Genomic DNA, 17,743 nt, shown 5'->3' on the forward strand with positions numbered 1-17,743 from the left:
CCAGATATAATTAAAGTGAAGACAAACAGTATAACAAGTTAAAACTATGTTCCATTGTTGTGGAATATCTAAACGCACCCCTCTCCCGCACTGACCATAAGTATTACTGTCTTCAAAATAATACCATGCAAATACATTTGTTTAACCAGTTTGGGTGGTTAAAAACACTAAGTTCCAAGTACAAGCTTCTTTCCTGTAGATGTCTAGCAGCTTACTAAACCAACGCGTCAACCCAGAGAGTTCTGCCTCGCTCTGAAAGCACCCGGAGGACGCAGGAGCCCTGGGTTCCAGTTCTGGCTCCGACTAGCTTTGTGACTTACACTCGCTGCACCTCAGTTTCCTCTCTGTAAAATGGGGCGGGTATGCGGGATGGATCTGGATATTCTCTGACTACCTGAGTCCACCCACAAAGGCCCCAGAAAGCCCGCTCGAGCGCCCACCTTTACGGTGAGGACGGGCGAGGGAACGGACTGCAGCGGGACGCCCGGACTCGCCTCCGGTGGGGGGCGGGGGAGGCGGGGGAGGCGGGAGAGAGGGCTCGGAGCACCAGCGGTGGGCGGTGCCACTCCGCGTAGAACCGCCTTCCGGCCCGCGCAGGACCAGGCGCGCCCGCCAAACCCTCCGGCCGCCCTCCGCTCCCGGCACTCTGGTTCCAGGGCCGCCCGGGGGGACGCGGTTGGCCGCGACACCGGAGGGGGGCGGGTCAGGAAGTGGGGGCGCGGCGGCCGGGAGCGGGCTTGGGGAGGCCGAGGGGTTCCGCAACACGGAGGGCGGGAGACTCTGGGCCGCGCGGGAGCCGGAGGGGCGCCCCGGCCTCCGCGGGGACGATGGCGGAGGAAGAAGGTGACCTCCCCGGGGTCCAGCGCGCCTACTGTCGCCCGAGGTCTCGGGAAAGAGGGGCGGGGGCTCGAGGGCCCCGTAGGCCGGGGCTGTGGGCGGCCGCGGCGGTCCGGCGGGAAAGAGCGGGGCGGCGGGGGGAGGTGTGTGGAGAAATTCAGAAGGAGCGGAGTAAATAGCCCGAAGTTGTGTCGGTTCTAGTGGGAAGCGAAAGTGGAGCTTGAAGTTGGGAATCGTGTAGGAAGAGAGAAACCCGTGGGGGGAGTGGTGGAGAGGGAGGGCTGTGAGCAGATGACGAATGGGGTGGGGGACATACTTTGGTTTCGAAGATGTAGGTTTAGGTACTGAGTGCATTTTTGAGAGGGATAGTTGTTTAACCAAATGCCCCTCAGTCTGAGTGCGCCCTTTAGAGGTCTGTGGATTCTGACAAATACAAAGTCACCACCGGTGAGAGGAGCCGCAGGCCAAGGGGACAAAAAGAGGCAAGGGTTTGGGGTAGACGTGGTAAGGTGGATTGGGAGGGGATGAGCAAGCAGAAACTGAAGAAGGTCAAGTTCAGTTACAGGTTAGGGCGAGATGGCAAAGGGAGAAGGGATGTAAGTGGTTTTGGGGGGATCCAGAAGCCAGGAGTGCTTTCAGGGTGAAAGTGGGTGGGCTGAAGAAAGCTTTTCATGCCCCTTCAGGGCCAATGCCAAGAAAATTAATTCATAGAAATCGATAGGTATGGGAGAAGAATGGGGAGTTGGGAGGAACTTAGCTAGTGAGAGATGTTATAGGAAACATTCGTGTCATGATATCTTCATGATAGGCATGCTACTTTCAGGCATAGGTATAATGGTGTCTCTTGACTGAGCAGTTAGATTTTTCATCCTTTTGGAAAACATGACTTTTTACCTTATTGAGGGGGGTTGTGAATGTGATCTATTTAGATTGAAGCCTTACTGAACCAAGAGTGCACGAAGGGAGTTTCAAGAATTCAGTGGAAAGCAATTAAAAAAAATTAATCGTAAGAATTTTTTGCTGCTCTGTGTCTTGCTGCTCTGTTCCTGTGCTCCCTCTTGCTTCATGTTTGCCTCCTCTTCCTTAAGTTTTCTGTGTTAAAACTGATCTAAATTTAAGACATTCTACCTAAAAACAGCTTCAAAACCAAAACTCTTTGTGGTTGGTAAGGAGGAATGTAATTCTGTTTGTTGCCTTGGTTTTATCTTTCGTTGCAGTATATGTAATACATTTTTTGATATTTTTTCCTTTTCTGACTAACTGCAAATCTCTAGGGGTAGGTTGATGAGCTAGCTTGTATGTTTCCATGAGCACTTAAGTTAAAGCATAAAAAAATTAATACTGCAGTACTAAAAGTCTTTAATATTATATATCATGCAAATGAGAAATTGTTTTAAGATGTTATAGTTACACCTAACCAAATAGGTATGATGTAGAACCAGTTATGGTTTCACAAACCATACAAGTTTGTGAAATTTAATTCTGTGATATAAAATGAAAAATGATTTTTGTCTGTAGAATTACAGATAATCCAAAGCAATGAAATACATCTTGGAACAATTAATGGATTGCAGTTTTGTTAAAATTTATTCCACAAATTTTTAATTCCATAAATATTTGACTGTCTAATGTGTTAGGTACTGGGATATAATAGTCAACAATGAGTGAGTAATTCTCATTTATTGTAATCTAGTAATGATATTTATAGTAAACATGTCTATGTCCTAGGCATTTTTCTGAGTACTTTCCATTTATTGGGCACTCTATACTGTTTTTCAAAATGCATGTTACTTGTATTAACTGTGTTAAAATTAGACTAAATAGTCTATTTTACTTGTATCCAGATGTTCTCTATATCGCTTTTTGCTTATCGTTCACATTCACTTTGATCCTCTTCATTGTCCCACTTTTCTCTAAGTAAATACTCTTCGGGAAATCTCATCTTCTCTTGATGCTGTAGAGGGTCATGGTATTTATATTTATGTTTCCTGGAAGATATGTTAGAGCAAAGAAAGAAGTGATAGCCTTGAGCAGAGCAATGTTCACAATTCACTTGGACGTTGCTATGTATAGTCTAGATGGACATTTGCAAGCCTATTTGTAACCCTGTTAACTATCTTATGGGAAGATCACTGAGCCAGAGACTGAAATAGCAGGTTATTTTTGTGGCTATGTTATCATTTTTATTTATTTGACTTTTTCTTTTACTCTTTATTATTTATTTAGTTATTTATTTATTTATTTAGTTAGTTAGTTATTTAGTTATTTATTTAGTTATTTAGTTATTTATTTATTTTGCGGTACGCGGGCCTCTCCCTGCTGTGGCCTCTCCCGTTGCGGAGCACAGGCTCCGGAAGCGCAGGCTCAGCGGCCATGGCTCACGGGCCCAGCCGCTCCGCAGCATGTGGGATCCTCCCGGACCGGGGCACGAACCCGCGTCCCCCGCACCGGCAGGCGGACTCCCAACCACTGCGCCACCAGAGAAGCCCATATTCTTTATTTTTTGATATGGACAGATTCTTTTTTTTTTTCTTCCTTTATTTTGGCTGTTGTGTCTTAATTGCGGCACGTGGGGTCTTCGTTGAGGCATACGGGATCTTTCTTTGTAGTGTGTGGGCTTCTCTCTAGTTGTGGCGTGTGGGTTTTCTCTCTAGTTGTCGCACGGGCTCCAGGGTGCGTGGGCTCAGTAGTTGTGGCACGCGGGCTTAGTTGCCCGTGGCATGTGGGATCCTAGTTTCCCGATCAGGGATGGAACCCGCTTCCCCTGCGTTGGAAGGCGGATTCTTTAGCACTGTACCACCAGGGAAGTCACTCTTTTTTTCTTTTTTTAATTGAAATATAGTTGATTTACTACTTTGACTTTTTCTTTACAATGCTAGAAGTATAAGATAGTGAAAAGGAAACCTGAATTCTATCCCAGAGCTTTCCTGTCAGGATTAATAATCTAGTTTGTCCACAGCTTTGGCCTTTGTTACTTATCCACCTAAAGATTCTGGACTTTGTTTATCAATTATTAGGTTAAAAGATCAATATAAAGGAAATGAGGTAAAGTTTGCATCCAGTCAGTTTTGATTTATGGTCACAGGCAAAAAATTTAGCGACAAGACTGAAGAGACTGGTTAAAAAGTTTACTGTATTTCCCAAGCAGTACTTTTTGCTCCCACAATTTAATGCCACTGAAATTGCCATGTCTTAAAACCAGTGCACATATTTAACATGGTAGTGCCAATTTTCCCCTTGAAAAACTTATCAAACAGTATCTTAAAATATATTGCTTCTTAGAATCAAGAAAATATAGTATTGGAATTTCCTGGCAGCCCAGTGGTTAGGACTCTGCGCTTTCACTTTGGAGGGCCTGGGTTCAGTCCCTGGTCAGGGAACTAAGATCCCACAAGCAGTGCAGCACGGCCAAAAAAATAATAATAAAGAAAATACAGTATTATAGATCCTTTACAGATTATTTATTTGTATGATAAACATTGCTAATATAGATTCCTGAGAGATGACTGATTAAGATTTATATACTTCATAAATAATGGGGTTCTGTGCAGAATTTTTGTTAAATTCCCTGGTGGTCCAGTGGTTAAGGCTCTGTGCTTCCACTTCAGGGGCCACAGGTTCCATCCCTGGTCAGAGGACTAAGATCCTGCATGCTGCGCAGTGCAGCCAAAACCAAAAACAAAACAAAACAAAAAAACCATTTATGTGCACAGAGAACACTTTATTAAAATCCTTGTAAAGTGATTGATTTTATAGAGAAATTTTTTAAAAAAGAAAATAATAGCTTTTTGTAAAGAACACTTTTTTATGTGAATATCCCCTTCCTTCCCAAATTATCTTTATCTTTTTTTTTTAATTAATTAATTTATTTATTTATTTATTTATGGCTGTGTTGGGTCTTCGTTTCTGTGCGAGGGCTTTCTCCAGTTGTGGCAAGTGGGGGCCACTCCTCATCGCGGTGCGCGGGCCTCTCACTATCGCAGCCTCTCCTGTTGCGGAGCACAGGCTCCAGACGCGCAGACTCAGCAATTGTGGCTCACGGGGCCAGCCGCTCCGCGGCATGTGGGATCTTCCCAGACCAGGGCTCGAACCCTTGTGTCCTGCATTGGCAGGCGGACTCTCAACCACTGCGCCACCAGGGAAGCCCATCTTTATCTTTAATGTGTGCTTTTAGACTGTCTAATAAAGCCCTATCTAACCCATTGATCACATAATTTGTTAACTTCCTCAGTAGATTTGTTAACTTGATTTCTGAAATTACCCAATTAAATTTTTTTTAATCCAGTCCTGTTAATGTGTTTAATCATGCACGTGTATCTACTAAGTATATGCCTTGTGGTTATATTTTTTCCATGTATTCTTTTTAAATAAAATTTAAAATAATAACTTGCATTTGAAGACTTCATTTGGCTTTACATAAATTTTCATTCTTGTTGAATGCTTCTAACTTTTGCTTTAACCCATAGCGGGGGAAAATTAAAAGGAAATCATGAAGAAGGAATATAATAATATTTACTAGTTGTCTCAGATTTGTATGCAAAAATACTCTATCCATGGTATGGCTTTTCTAATAATGTCATTTTCTAATGTATTCACTGACTTTACTACTTAACATGATTATAAAATAAATGATAAACAGTGTAGAAATGGTTAAAAATTAACTAGTCAGACAGAATCCACTAAATATACAGTATTTTTTCCCTCAGTGTGTCAGTGTTTAAAGATATTTTAGCAGACGTGAATTTGCTTTGAAGCTACTTTAAAATCCATTTTTCTCATTTTCCACAGTAAAGTTAGGGAATCAGCCATCTGATCATCAGCAACAGTAGCTGACTCATTTCTCTTTTTTTAACTCCTCTTTTGAGGCTAATTTTTCCTAGCCTTAAGCCATTACTAAGAGAAAAGAAAAAACTCTTCTCTGCTTCTGTTAGGAGGAGATAAGTTCTTGTACCACCTGAAACCTTGACAGCCCATCATAGTATCCTATATCTACATGACATAGTCTACCTCATAATTAACTCTAGGGAGGAAAAGTAGTTAAGTTGAATATCATAAATTCCTGTTTAATTTGGAATTTAGTTTACTGATTTGGAGGTACTTTCTGCATTACATTTTTTTAATCGGGTATAGAAAGAGTAGATACTCTAATTTTGGGGAAATTTCTGAGAGTTTCCCAAATATAGGGATTTTTATTGGTTCAGCCTATTATCCAATACCTAAATCTCTTAAGACTGTTGAATGATAATGATACCACAGCACTGTGAAATTCTCCAGAACCTTCAGGATTATTTTTAAAAATGAAGTATAGGACTTCCCTGGTGGCGCAGTCGTTAAGAATCCGCCTGCCAATGCAGGGGACACAGGTTCGAGCCCTGGTCCGGGAAGATCCCACATGCTGCGGAGCAACTAAGCCTGTGAGCCACAACTGCTGAGGCTGCGCTCTAGAGCCCACGAGCCACAACTACTGAGCCCATGTGCTACAACTACTGAAGCCCTCGTGCCTAGAGCCTGTGCTCCGCAACAAAAGAAGCCATTGCAATGAGAGTAGCCCCTGCTCCCGCAATTAGAGAAAACCCACGTGCAGCAATGAAGACCCAATGCAGACAAAAATAAATAAGTAAATAAAGTTTATTTTAAATAAATGAAATATAGTTTTATGATCAATGTATTTTATTTTTATTTAAAAATATTGTTAGCTCATGAATGATACATGTTATACTCTCAGGTAACTAGAATAATAAGCTAATTTATTAAATAGCACTTTGTTCTCCAGTCATTCTGGAAAAGAGCTTACTTATTTTGGGATATTTTGAAAATAGCATCATCTCAGGAGAAGAGCTCAGTTTATCAGGACTCTGAAAGCACGAGTTGGAGGCAGAACTTATATTGTCTTTTTGTTTGTAGGAAAGGAAAGTTTTGCGGGGAGTGCTAAAATAATTATGAAGAAAGTTATCTTTGCTACAAATAGTTCTTCGTGGGACTTTTACCTAAGTATAATAAAAGTAAATCAGTTTGAGATATAGACAGAATAATTTGATACATACATTGCAATAACTTTTCAAATATTTTAAGGACCAACTATAGAACTGCGCCAAAGAAAAAAGCCAAAGTCTTCAGAAAATAAAGAATCTGCCAAAGAAGAGAAAATCAACAATACTGCAATTCCTGAAAGAGTTCCAAAACGTAAGTTAGAGAGATTCGGAGTTTTTGTGCTATTACAAAAATAGTTATGTTAGGTAATATATTTTACATTAATATTTCAAATGTATAAACATTTTATCTTAAGTATGTGGTGATATTGGTCAACTTTCATTAGGTTTTGCTGTAGAACAATTCCTAAGTCTCACTGGCTTACAAAAAACATTTATTTCTGATCAACATTATATGTTGTGGCTGTAGGTTGGCTGATGTAGCTTCATGTCATGAAGGCATAATCCCTGTTTGGGATGTGTTTTTCTTGTGGCAGAGAAAAAGAGCAGGAGAACAGGCAGAGTCATGCAGTACCTCTTAAAGTTTCTGCTGAACTGGCACACTGTCACTTGTACTCACATTCCGTTGGCCCAACCAAGTCATATAATCAATCTAGACAGTGGAATGGAGAAGTTTAGTCTGACTACAGGGAAGCATGGCAAGTCACATGGTAATAGGCAGGGATGAAAAATCTTTTTATAGGAAATGACAAAATAGTTGGGAGTAAGAATAAGTTTACCACATTCTGGCCTTTTGGTCATAAATATTTACTTGTCTCCCTCAGACAAAATATACTTGGTACCTCCCCGACCCCAAGGAAGACACTCAGTGTTATCCAGTCAGGGCATCAGTCTTGAAGCCCAAGGTCTTGTTATCTTCATCAGGGTCAGCTATGACTCATTCAATCCAGAGAGGTATGAATTAAAAAGACAAGTTATCTGCTCTGTGTCAGGGGTCCCCAAGAACACCCCCATGTTCAGAGATTAGAAGGAGTCACAGGTCTCAGAATTTAGTCATATTCACAGCTGTAATTTATTACAGTGAACAATACAAAACAAAATCAGCAAAGGGAAAGGACCTATGGGCTGAAGACTGCAAGAAACTAGGCAGAAGCTTCCAAGTCACATAGGACATGCATAATTCCTTCAGCATCAAATTGTGACATTTGTAGGTTTGTCTACCTGGGAAGCTTATTAGCAACTCTGCTCAGGGTTTTTACTGGTGGCTGGTCATGTAGCCTCTGCTTAATGCATAGGAAAATTCTAGATTTCCAGAAGGAAAGCAGTAGATATGAACCACACTGTTTGCACAAATAAGTTAGGCACAGTAAACCACTCATTAGAAAATGGTGGGAACCCTTTTGAAATCCAGGTTCCCAGATGCCTGCCAAGAGCCTACCTTGTAAGCAGGCTTTTCTTAGCAAAGCACATGCCCCCTCTCCCATTATACAGATTTGGATGAGGTTAGGATATCAAAATAAATGCTTCCATTCAGAAGGAGGAAGAGTGAGAGACACATTAACCACTGGTCCATAGCAATTTTGAAATCCTACTCGGTAAATATGAGGTCTTCCTCCTCTGGGGAATGTTTCTTGATTAGGCCCTAGTTGTTTTCCTTGGAAGTAGTTTCCCAGTTCATTGTTCTTTGTCGTCCTTGGCTTCATCCTCTGGAGGTCCTTCCGTTTCTGTTATCCTTCTGAACCATATCTGAAAGTGGCTTTGGAGAATATGCCATCCTTAGGAGCTGAACAGCTTTCGTAAATAGATTCTTTCCCATAGGGAGCTCAGGGGCCATTTATATAAATTTGCTCACATAAGATAAAGGCAGTGAGTCACCTACAGATCTAGTTCAGAGGTTAGCAGCAAGAAAACTTTTTGGGAGCTGGAAAATAATAATCCATCTATGTGTGGCAAAACATTTTATAAAACTGTTTCCTGTGAATAGTTGCAATTTTAATACTAATTTTTAAATTATTTTAAGTAACAAGATCACAAACAGAATATTACTAGAGTACCTTGATTATCAGCAGCTTTTTTTTGACATTTTTATTTTAGACTGCAAAAAACAAAAACGAGCAAACAAACAAACAACAAAAAACTTGAAATAGGCTTGTCAAATGATGTAAATTCATCCTTTCCAGGGAAGCAGAAGGTAGACCAGTGCAGGTTATCCTCAGGGCCACATATATCCTGCTTCACTGCTGCTTGCACTCTGCTGGGTTTTGATGCTTCTGTGGGTCATAGTCTGGATTATTTTCCTCATCTCCCTCTTCTTCCCCTTCCTCATCTGCTTCTTCACCTTCTTCATCATAATCGTCATCATCATCTTCAATAGCTTCTCCAGTAAAGTATAACACTGATCTTGGGATTATATGCTCACGTAAAACCAATTTCAAAGTCCACAGCAAGGATAGCTTCAGCCATCATCCAGATCTCCACTCTCAGGAACTTCAGGAGGGGCAAAAAAATTAAAGAAAGAGTCATTAGAAACTTTTTTGGTCACAGTACGAACTGTCCCACATCCCTTGTGTTTCTGTTTCTTCGTAATGGTTTTCAAAGTGACATTCTTCCCTTTTTTCCAGTCTGTCTGGCACACTGTACAACCCATAATTTCTGGTCCCTCAAAAGAAAAAGGATCAGAATCATCTGGTTCTGACCTCTTTGTCAACCCTTCATTTGTGAAATATTCATTGGGTTCAAAGTGAAATTCTAAGACAAAACTCATAGGCTGACCAGCATCTGAGAACTTCACTTTAACATCTTTCAAGTGCTTCAGAATAGGTTCATCACGTTCCTGAACCATATCACTGAGCAAGTCAACATTCTTAAACATGGTCAGCCAAAATTCAGGAATTCCCTTGGGGTCTTCTTTTTCTTCATCCTTTTTCTCATCTACAATCTTGGCCTTTTATTTTAGCTCCTCCGAAGTTTTATCTTCCTCATCTGGTTTCCATTCACATTCTTCTTCTATAGGTTCATAAATGGCATTAACGATCTCAAATCGCTTATCAAATAGAGGCTGATAGAGAACAGCATACTTTCTTTCAAGATCATGAACTTCCTCATAGAACTTGGCTTCTATCTGTGCACATTTAACTTGAAGGTTTTTGAGAGCATTCACACATCTTTTAACTACCCTAGACAAGTTGTTGATGTCTGCCATGTTGTATGAATGCCAAGTATCAGTGACTAGCAGGGGGAGCCAGGCGGCCAGAGCTGCACAGGCAGTGACTCAGGGCGGCGGTGGGAGGAGCAGAAGCTATCAGCTACTTTTGATTACAGGAAAGAGACACATTAGAACAGAATTGGCCCATTTGCAGTCAGGAATGAAGAGGAAAATAGGAATCCAAAATGTCTGGGGCTTGTAGTGTTGAAATTAGTATTGTTTGTCTTTTCAACTCGCAAAAACTATTCAGTAAAATTGAGAAATACTTTAAGTAACAAAGACTAGTTAAGATGAATCCTTAGGGCAACGCCCAAATCAAGGGCATGACTGTCACATAGTTTGTTAAAATGTATGAATGGATTAAAGTAGCTCCTACTAACTCCTTTCAGTTGAATAAAGCACTCAGGGAAAAAGAACAAAGGGTGTGGCTTTATGTGACAAGTAAAGCTTTATAAGCTCAGAATACTTGTAGTTAAATCTTTGAGAGAGGCATATCTAGAAGAATTGTGGGTATAGTTATTGGAGTATGGAGTTGACTGGAATCAAGTAGGTAAAAAGCAAACAAAATTGTTTTCTTTGCAAAAATGAATAATTTAATTTTTAAAAATTAAGGTATAACTAACATATCATAAAATGCACAGAATCAGGGCTTCCCGGGTGGCTCAGTGGTTAAGAATCAGCCTGCCAATTCAGGGGACACGGGTTCAAGCCCTGGTCCAGGAAGATACCACATGCCGTGGAGCAGCCAACCCCGTGTGCCACAACTACTGAGCCTGTGCTCTAGAGCCCACGAGTCACAACCACTGAGCCCATGTGCCACAACTACTGAACCCTGCACGCCTAGAGCCCGTGCTCCACAGCAAGAGAAGCCACCACAATGAGAAGCATGTGCACCACAGCAAAGAGTAGCCCCTGCTCGCCACAACTAGAGAAGGCTGTGCACAGCAACAAAGACCCAACGCAGAAATAAATAAATAAATAAATAAATAAATAAATAAGCAAGTAAGTAAGTAAGTAAATAAAAAGAAAACCCTGCTTTAAAAAAATGCACAGAATCATAAGTATTTAATTAAATGAGTTTTGGTACTTGACTACAACTAAGATACATAACATTTCCCTTGTCCCAGAAAGTTCTTCTGTGTCCCTTTCCAGGAGATTTTCCCTGTACCCCCCAAAACAACCACTCTTCTGATATTTTTCAACATTGATTAACTTTGCATGTTCTAAAATTTCATATAAATGGAGTCATACAGCATATATGTCCTTGTGCCTGGATTCTTTCACTTAGCTCAATATGTTATCCTTTAAAAATATAATCATTTTGAAATTCATTCGTCTTGCTGTAAGTGTTCCTGCTTTTCCTGTTGGACATTTGAGTAATTTCCAGTATTCTGCTATTATGAATAAAGCTGCTGTGAATACTTGTACGAATCTTTTTGTGGACATCTATTTATATTTCTCTTAGGTAAAAACCTAGGAGAATTGCTGGCTAAGCTTTGAGAGAGACATACTGTCAAAAGAACTGCCAGCCTAGATTAAGGACACAACTATTCATGTCTTAAAATGATGTATGAGTCCCTAACTTTCTACATGCAGAAAGCAGGCTGAGTAAGCTGCTCTAAGGGTATCTTTCTTGAGAAGGAGTGAGTGTGTTTTGCCTTTGGGAGAGAAGTAGACATTTGTGACTAATGGGGCAAACCCTGGTGGATCCTTCTGTTGTTCCCAAATGTTCTCTCCCTTCCCTGAAAGTGGATTATACATTCCTTCCCATTACCATGTGATTTGGATTGCCTCTCTGAAGTGGAGTATACTTCCCTACCCTGTTGTCAGGTTTATCCATGTGACTTCCCTGGGCCAATGGAATGTGAGTGGAAGTAGCAGTGTACCAGTACTGACCAGAAATTGTAAGAGGCATTGTATGTTTTTGCCTGTTCTCCAGCTCTTTTCCTCTGTAATGAGAACAGCATGTCCCAAATAGGGACTGATCACATTCTGGAATTCTGAAGATACAAGAAGAGCCACAGCTAATCTGAAGTCTGGAATTGAGTGGAGAGTGACTGCTGACCCAAAACCCACAGTAACATGAATGAGAATTAAATATTTGTTCTGAGGGCCTCCCTGGTGGCGCAGTGGTTGAGAGTCCGCCTGCCGATGCAGGGGATACGGGTTCGTGCCCCGGTCTGGGAGGATCCCATATGCCGCGGAGCGGCTGGGCCCGTGAGCCATGGCCGCTGGGCCTGCGCATCCGGAGCCTGTGCTCCGCAACGGGAGAGGCCACAACAGTGAGAGGCCCGCATACCGCAAAAAGAAAAAAAAAAAAAAAATTTGTTCTGTAAGCCACTGGTAATATGGGGGGTCACTTTTTTTTTTTTTTTTTGCGGTACGCGGGCCTCTCACTGTTGTGGCCTCTCCCGTTGAGGAGCACAGGCTCCGGACATGCAGGCTCAGCGGCCATGGCTCATGGGGCTAGCCGCTCCACGGCATGTGGGATCTTCCCGGACCGGGGCACAAACCCATGTCCCCTGCATCAGCAGGCGGACTCTCAACCACTGCGCCACCAGGGAAGCCCGGGGGTCACTTTTTTACTACAGCAAAGCTGACTAATAAGAGTGATCTTTTAAAACGTTTTGGAAAATACAGTGTAAGAAAGGTATTTAAACAATTTAGAGATAGCTCCTATAAAATAGTATTTTCCCCTGATTACAAGAATATATTTTTAGGGTAGAAAATGTGAAAATAGAGATAAGTATAACAAAAATATATGCATAATTCCAGTAGATAATAACTATTCTTAAAATTTTGGCAAGTACTGCTTATATTGTTTTCAATGTATTTATACTTTTTTCTTTTCTTTTTTTTACTTTTTGTGAAATTGAATCCTACAATTTTTTTTTTTTCTTTTGGCCACGTGGCTTGCCGGATCTCAGTTCCCTGACCAGGGATTGAATGCTGGTTGGGCCACGGCAGTGAAAGCCTGGAATCCTAACCTCTAGGCCACCAGGGAATGCCCATGATAATTTTTTTTTTATAAATTTACTTATTATTTATTTATTTATTTTTGGCTGCGTTGGATCTTCGTTGCTACACGCGGGCTTTCTCTAGTTGCGGCGAGCAGGGGCTACTCTTTGTTGTGGTGCATGGGCTTCTCATTGTGGTGGCTTCTCTTATTGAGGAGCACGGGCTCTAGGTACGCAGGCTTTAGTAGCTGCGGCACACGGGCTCAGTAGTCATGGCATGTGGGCTTAGTTGCTCCGCGGCATGTGGGATCTTCCCAGACCAGGGATTGAACCCGTGTCCCCTGCATTGGCAGACGGGTTCTTAACCACTGTGCCACCAGGGAAGTCCCCCGTGATAATTTTCTAATAAATAATTTCCAGGGCCCAGAGCTCTTTATTTTCTCTAAAATATATACACTTATACCAAACACTGATAGCTTGATTCCAGCTTTGACTCTTTACAAAATCTTTCAAAAACAAAATAGCACTAAGGTAAGGCATTTATATATAAGATTTGGTTGAATATATTATTTGTAATAGCCCTTGATAATTAGGATTAATTTGTCATTGTCCAAGACCTAATTAAAAAAAAACAGGAAAAGATACATATTTAGAAACTTTGTAGCACTTTTACCAAATTGCCATGGTAGGTAAGTTTTTTTATTAGTCTGTTTATAATTTACATTGTGTCAACATTGCTTTAATTAACTGTCATATATTTTTGCAAGTATGCTTCTGTAGCCCAATAATAATACCTATTGATAGTATTTACTGATCTCTTACTATGTGCCAGGCCAAATGCTTTACACGTACTATTCGAAGCAGTGATTTTATTTATTTATTTATTTGTTTGTTTATTTATTTAACATCTTTATTGGAGTATAATTGCTTTACAATGTTGTGTTAGTTTCTGCTGTATAAAAAGTGAATCAGCTATACATACACATATATCCCCATATCCCCTCCCTCTTGCGTCTCCCTCCCACTCTCCCTATCCCACCCCTCTAGGTGGTCACAAAGCACCGAGCTGATCTCCCTGTGCTGTGCAGCTGCTTCCCACTAGCTATGTGTTTTACATTTGGTAGTGTATATATGTCCATGCCACTCTCCCACTTCGTCCCAGCTTACCATTCCTCATCCCCATGTCCTCAAGTCCATCCTCTACATCTGCATCTTTATTCCTGTCCTGCCCCTGGGTTCTTCAGAACCATTTTTTTTTTTTTTTAGATTCCATATATATGTGTTAGCATACGGTATTTGTTTTTCTCTTTTTGACTTACTTCACTCTGTATGACAGACTCTAGGTCCATCCACCTCACTACAAATAACTCAGTTTCATTTCTTTCTATGGCTGGGTAATATTCCACTGTATATATGTGCCACATCTTCTTTATCCATCCATCCGTCAATGGACACTTAGGTTGCTTCCATGTCTTTGCTATTGTAAATGGAGCTGCAATGAACATTGTGGTACATGTCTCTTTTGAATTATGGTTTTCTCAGGGTATATGCCCAGTAGTGGGATTGCTGGGTCATATGGTAGTTCTATTTTTAGTTTTTTAAGGAACCTCCATACTGTTCTCCATAGTGATTGTATCAATTTACATTCCCACCAGCAGTGCAGTAGGGTTCCCTTTTCTCTACACCCTCTCCAGCATTTACTGTTTGTAGATTTTTTTTTTTTTTAGCATTTTTTTTAATTAGTTTCTGCTTTATAACAAAGTGAATCAGTCATACATATACATCTGTTCCCACATCCCTTCCCTCATGCATCTCCCTCCCTCCCACCCTCCCCATCCCACCCCTCCAGGCGGTCACAAAGCACCGAGCTGATCTCCCTGTGCTCTGCGGCTGCTTCCCACTATCTATCTACCTTACGTTTGGTAGTGTATATATGTCCATGCCTCTCTTTCGCTTTGTCACAGCTTACCCTTCCCCCTCCCCATATCCTCAAGTCCATTCTCAAGTAGGTCTGTGTCTTTATTCTCGTTTTGCCCCTAGGTTCTTCATGACATTTTTTTTTTTTAAATTCCGTATATATGTGTTAGCATACGGTATTTGTCTTTCTCTTTCTGACTAACTTCACTCTGTATGACAGACTCTAGGTCTATCCACCTCATTACAAATAGCTCAGTTTCGTTTCTTTTTATGGCTGAGTAATATTCCATTGTATATATGTGCCACATCTTCTTTATCCATTCATCCGATGATGGACACTTAGGTTGTTTCCAGCTCCGGGCTATTGTGAATAGAGCTGCAATGAACATTTTGGTACATGTCTCTTTTGGAATTATGGTTTTCTCAGGGTATATGCCCAGTAGTGGGATTGCTGGGTCATATGGTAGTTCTATTTGTAGTTTTTTAAGGAACCTCCATACCGTTCTCCATAGTGGCTGTACCAATTCACATTCCCACCAGCAGTGCAAGAGTGTTCCCTTTTCTCCACACCCTCTCCAGCATTTATTGTTTCTAGATTCCTTGATGATGGCCATTCTGACTGGTGTGAGATGATATCTCATTGTAGTTTTGATTTGCATTTCTCTAATGATTAATGATGTTGAGCATTCTTTCATGTGTTTGTTGGCAGTCTGTATATCTTCTTTGGAGAAATGCCTATTTAAGTCTTCTGCCCATTTTTGGATTGGGTTGTCTGTTTTTTTGCTATTGAGCTGCATGAGCTGTTTATAAATTTTGGAGATTAATCCTTTGTCAGTTGCTTCATTTGCAAATATTTTCTCCCATTCTGAGGGTTGTCTTTTGGTCTTCTTTATGGTTTCCTTTGCTGTGCAAAAGCTTTGAAGTTTCATTAGGTCCCATTTGTTTATCTTTGTTTTTATTTCCATTTCTCTAGGAGGTGGGTCCAAAAGGATCTTGCTGTGATTTATGTCATAGAGTGTTCTACCTATGTTTTCCTCTAAGAGTTTGATAGTTTCTGGCCTTACATTTAAGTCTTTAATCCATTTTGAGCTTATTTTTGTGTATGGTGCTAGGGAATGATCTAATCTCAAACTTTTACATGTCCCTGTCCAGTTTTCCCAGCACCACTTATTGAAGAGGCTGTCCTTTCTCCACTGTACATTCCTGCCTCCTTTATCAAAGATAAGTTGGCCATATGTGCGTGGGTTTATCTCTGGGCTTTCTATCCTGATCCACTGATCTATCTTTCTGTTTTTATGCCAGTACCAGACTGTCTTAATTACTGTAGCTTTGTAGTATAGTCTGAAGTCAGGGAGACTGATTCCTCCAGCTCCGTTTTTCGTTCTCAAGATTGCTTTAGCTATTCGGGGCCTTTTGTTTTTCCAAACAAATTTTGAAATTTTTTGTTCTAGTTCTGTGAAAAATGCCATTGGTAGTTTGATAGGGATTGCATTGAATCTGTAGATTGCTTTGGGTAGTAGAGTCATTTTCACAATATTGATTCTTCCAATCCAGGAGCATGGTATATCTCTCCATCTATTTGTATCATCTTTAATTTCTTTCATCAGTGTCTTATAGTTTTCTGCATACAGGTCTTTTGTCTCCTTAGGTAGGTTTATTCCTAGATATTTTATTCTTTTTGTTGCGATGGTAAATGGGAGTGTTTTCTTGATTTCATTTTCAGATTTTTCATCATTAGTGTACAGGAATGCCAGAGATTTCTGTACATTAATTTTATATCCTGCTACTTTACCAAATTCATTGATGAGCTCTAGTAGTTTTTCGGTAGCATCTTTAGGATTCTCTATGTATAGTATCATGTCATCTGCAAACAGTGACAGCTTTACTTCTTCTTTTCCAATTTGGATTCCTTTTATTTCCTTTTCTTCTCTGATTGCTGTGGCTAAAACTTCCAAAACTATGTTGAATAAGAGTGGTGAGAGTGGGCAGCCTTGTCTTGTTCCTGATCTTAGTGGAAATGGTTTCAGTTTTTCACCATTGAGGACAATGTTGGCTGTGGGTTTGTCATATATGGCCTTTATTATGTTGAGGAAAGATCCCTCTATACCTACTTTCTGCAGGGTTTTTATCATAAATGGGTGTTGAATTTTGTCGAAAGCTTTCTCTGCATCTATTGAGATGATCATATGGTTTTTCTCCTTCAACTTGTTAATATGGTGTATTACATTGATTGATTTGCGTATATTGAAGAATCCTTGCATTCCTGGGATAAACCCCACTTGATCATGGTGTATGATCCTTTTAATGTGCTGTTGGATTCTGTTTGCTAGTATTTTGTTGAGGATTTTTGCATCTATGTTCATCAGTGATATTGGCCTGTAGTTTTCTTTCTTTGTGACATCCTTGCCTGGTTTTGGTATCAAGGTGATGTCGGCCTCGTAGAATGAGTTTGGGAGTGTTCCTCCCTCTGCTATATTTTGGAAGAGTTTGAGAAGGATAGATGTTAGCTCTTCTCTAAATGTTTGATAGAATTCACCTGTGAAGCCATCTGGTCCTGGGCTTTTGTTTGATGGAAGATTTTTAATCACAGTTTCAATTTCAGTGCTTGTGATTGGTCTATTCATATTTTCTATTTCTTCCTGAGTCAGTCTTGGCAGGTTGTGCATTTCTAAGAATGTGTCCATTTCTTCCAGGTTGTCCATTTTATTGGAATAGAGTTGCTTATAGTAATCTCTCATAATCTTTTGTATTTCTGCAGTGTCAGTTGTTACTTCTCCTTTTTCATTTCTAATTCTATTGATTTGAGTCTTCTCCCTTTTTTTCTTGATGAGTCTGGCTAATGGTTTGTCAATTTTGTTTATCTTCTCAAAGAACCAGCTTTTAGTTTGGTTGATCTT

At 40.5% G+C, this 17,743-nt stretch overlaps 1 protein-coding gene and 1 pseudogene across 5 annotated transcripts in view; one reads left to right on the forward strand and one right to left on the reverse strand.

Moving 5' to 3' along the window:
• Positions 1-726: 726 nt before the first annotated feature.
• The window catches only part of DPY19L4 (dpy-19 like 4), a 68,344-nt gene continuing 51,327 nt past the window's right edge, over positions 727-17,743 (forward strand). For all 4 annotated transcript variants that reach the window (XM_081258558.1, XM_081258559.1, XM_081258560.1 and 1 more), the window contains exons 1-2: positions 727-843; positions 6,910-7,020. In XM_081258558.1, coding sequence (XP_081114684.1) covers positions 828-843; positions 6,910-7,020 — 127 coding nt within the window. In that variant the 5' untranslated portion in view covers positions 727-827. The remainder of the gene's footprint in view (positions 844-6,909; positions 7,021-17,743) is intronic.
• On the reverse strand, positions 8,556-10,593 carry LOC308630135 (nucleosome assembly protein 1-like 1; annotated as a pseudogene). The gene has a single exon. The product of its transcript is annotated as a nucleosome assembly protein 1-like 1 (transcript).

Source organism: Mesoplodon bidens (assembly GCF_964165515.1).
Source record: "Mesoplodon bidens genome assembly, chromosome: 16".
Classification (NCBI taxonomy): domain Eukaryota; kingdom Metazoa; phylum Chordata; class Mammalia; order Artiodactyla; family Ziphiidae; genus Mesoplodon; species Mesoplodon bidens.